The sequence below is a fragment of the Grammomys surdaster genome, unplaced genomic scaffold, assembly GCF_004785775.1.
Source record: "Grammomys surdaster isolate TR1022 unplaced genomic scaffold, NIH_TR_1.0 194839, whole genome shotgun sequence".
In the NCBI taxonomy this organism is placed as follows: Eukaryota; Metazoa; Chordata; class Mammalia; order Rodentia; family Muridae; genus Grammomys; species Grammomys surdaster.
This window is the reverse complement of record NW_021623877.1, coordinates 7,558-10,455: the sequence shown is the minus strand read 5'-3', so window position 1 is coordinate 10,455 and position 2,898 is coordinate 7,558. Positions and strand designations below refer to the sequence as shown.

The 2,898-nt window shown below is 51.2% G+C and overlaps 1 protein-coding gene across 1 annotated transcript in view; it reads left to right on the top strand.

The window, feature by feature from the left end:
- LOC114615918 (cytosolic 10-formyltetrahydrofolate dehydrogenase-like) overlaps positions 1 to 1,505 on the top strand; it is a gene marked incomplete at its 5' end in the record, with an annotated part of 14,198 nt that extends 12,693 nt beyond the window's left edge. Inside the window, 2 exons of the mRNA XM_028761509.1 lie at positions 502 to 701; positions 1,219 to 1,505. Of these exons, the coding sequence (XP_028617342.1) occupies positions 502 to 701; positions 1,219 to 1,274 (256 nt within the window). The remainder of the gene's footprint in view (positions 1 to 501; positions 702 to 1,218) is intronic.
- Positions 1,506 to 2,898: the final 1,393 nt, after the last annotated feature.

Sequence of the window (2,898 nt, the reverse complement as noted above, 5' to 3'; positions counted from 1 at the left end):
CCCTCCCTTCTTCCCCCCTTCTTCCCCTCCTTCTTCCCCTCCTTCTTCCCCTTCTTCCCCTTCTTCCCCTTCTTCTCCTTCCCCTTCCCCTTTCCAACCAATGGTCACTATATGACTACAATCATTGCACTGACTGTATTAGACAGACTTTGCTGTCTTTGCCAAACAGGCACAACTGTAGCTCTTTAGTCTGATGTCTGCTGAATGCTCAGTCCACTTCTGCCCTAAGCTGACTTTCTGGGCTCCATCCCTGCATGAGGGCCCATGCCCAGATCTGCTCTGTGAAGTGCCTATGCCCTGTCTCTTCTGGTTTCTGCTCTGCTACCCGCTTCTCCTTCAGTCTTGCTCTGTCCTCTGCAGTTTTTTTCCCTTTAGAATCTTATGGGTGGGAATCGCGGGAGCTAGGAACTTTGTGGAGGCAGATTCTGATCTTGCCTTGTCCCCAGTCCAAAAATGATCGCTCTGAGCATCCCTCAAGGAGCTCCTGGATTTCCCCGACAGGGACGTGGATGCTGTGCTGTCTAGGGCCAATGCCACAGAATTTGGTCTGGCCTCTGGTGTCTTCACCCGGGATATCAACAAGGCCCTGTATGTCAGTGACAAACTGCAGGCGGGCACTGTGTTCGTCAACACATACAACAAGACTGATGTGGCTGCACCTTTTGGAGGATTCAAACAGTCTGGATTTGGCAAAGACCTGGGTAACCAAACTCTGTCTGTGGGACTGCTTTTCAGCAAACACCAGTCAAAGGCCACCAAGGGCCAGGTCTTGTCCCCAGTGCTGGAGTGTTACACTGATCAAGGCAGCTGGTAGCTGATCAGTTCTTGCTGGGAGGGGACACTCTTGGGGCTGGTGTACTTTGCTGAGACAGCAGACAGTCGTGGAAAGGATATGTACATATAGCAGTTTCTAGTCACAGGCAGGCAGGAAGACGACTTCTTGGCTGCCAATAGCCAGTAGAGCAGCCATCCCACCTCCTCTATGATCAGTGTGGTAGAGAGGGCTCTAGAATGATTGTCCCAGATCATTCTCCTGCCTGCGCTGGAGTCCAAGCCCACAGCTTACAAAGGGATGGCCTGGGTTGGGTACATGATTTCCCAGGGCCTTGGTTTCTTCTCTGTGGAGAGAGCCAGGCTACCCACAGTGTGTTCCAGGGGTCCCCAGAGAGGTTCCCTGCACAGCCATAAGGTATCCCAATGGTGTGTGCTATCTTGCAGGAGAGGCGGCCCTGAATGAGTACCTGCGGATCAAGACTGTGACTTTTGAGTACTGAGGCCAAGTCTCTGTGATACTTCTTCTGTACCCTGTTGGCCTCCTCTCAGGGAGCCCTGGCTGATCTGGTGGCTTAGCACGTTCTTGTCCCCAGCACTGCTCCAGCTGCTGGAGCTACCCACCTGGACCCCTGCTGGTGACAGGACACCCTCCAAACAATCAGAAGTGGCACCAAGTGGAGTGAGCAGTCATGTCCCGCATGAATAAATATTATGAACAGAGGTCACCTGCATTCTGTGTCACCGCTCTGTCTATGGGTGCCTCGGATGGTGCCAGAAGCAATGGTCACCCTTATCTTGGCCATGTAACATCACTTGGCCTTCAGAGAACAAACTGTGGCCTTAGTGGGACACAGGAGGAAATGCATGGGTCTTCACACACCTCTAAAAGCAGAATGGATACAAGAGGCTGTGGAAGAGGGTACACCTCAGAAACAGGAAATGGGACTTGGGGAGTGAGCCCTGGGCCATGAAGCACCCGAGTCTCCTCTGCAGGGACCCAGGTTCTCACCAGGCACTCAGTGGACTTGGGCAGTCACAATGGTGGCCTGGGGCTTACAGCAGGGACCCTACCCTGCCTGGCATTTCCCTGGACAGCACTCCTGTGTTCTACCATCTGTATCTCTTGTCATCTTACAGCGCCTCAGCCGAGAGCACAGCTTCTACCTCCTGTGTGCTCACCCGTGAGCTCACCCGTGGGTGCCTCAGGCCCTCTCCCCTGTACCTTCATCCTAGAGGTCCCACACAGCACATCTCATCAGATTTGCTATTGCCGAGGTTTACCTAACATGCTCATTCTCTTCCTGGCATGCCCACCACTACCGTCTTTCCTTGGCTTTCCCTCTCTGGGTGCAAAAAAACTTTAAAGGTCTTTCTGTTCTTCCTTGGCCAGGCAGACAGTAACCTGGATCAGCCTATGCTTGTGTGGCAAAGATTTCAGGCCCATGTAGTATCCTGGACTTCCTCCACACCCCTGCCCTTCTCCTAAGCACGGCACATGCCTCAGAGTGATATTTTGGTCGATGAGAAGCCACATACCTAATATTGATCCCAGAAGATGGTAGATCTGAGAATTCCTATCACCTACGATGTCACAAGTGATGTGATGTATGATGTCACAAGTGATGTGATGTATGATGTCACAAGTGATGTGATGTATGATGTCACAAGTGATGTGATGTAAACATGTCACTCCTGCATTTGTGATGGGGCTGTGTAAACCCCACGTGGTTGCTGGAGAAGGAAACTGGGGTGATCACAGTGACACTATCACTGGCCATGTGTTCACAAAGTGAGAATCAGTATATATGTTTTTTTTTAAAAAGAATTATTATTTGTTTTTCATCTGTGTGTTTGTGTGTACATGCATGCAGGTACCAGAAGAGATCAGAAGATGACGTAAGAGACATCAAACCAGGGTTACAGGGAGTTGTGGGCTGACAGACATGGGTGGCAGGAGTCAGACTCAGGTCATCTACAAAAGAAGCAAGCTCCTAACCCCTGAGCCTTCTCTCTAGCCCATGGGAGGCCAGGCCTAAAACCAGTCATGGTGTTATATCTGCAGCAGCCTTATCTGTCTGGTGTGTGTGAGGTGTCCCCAGTAGATCATGTCCAGTGAGTGACCTT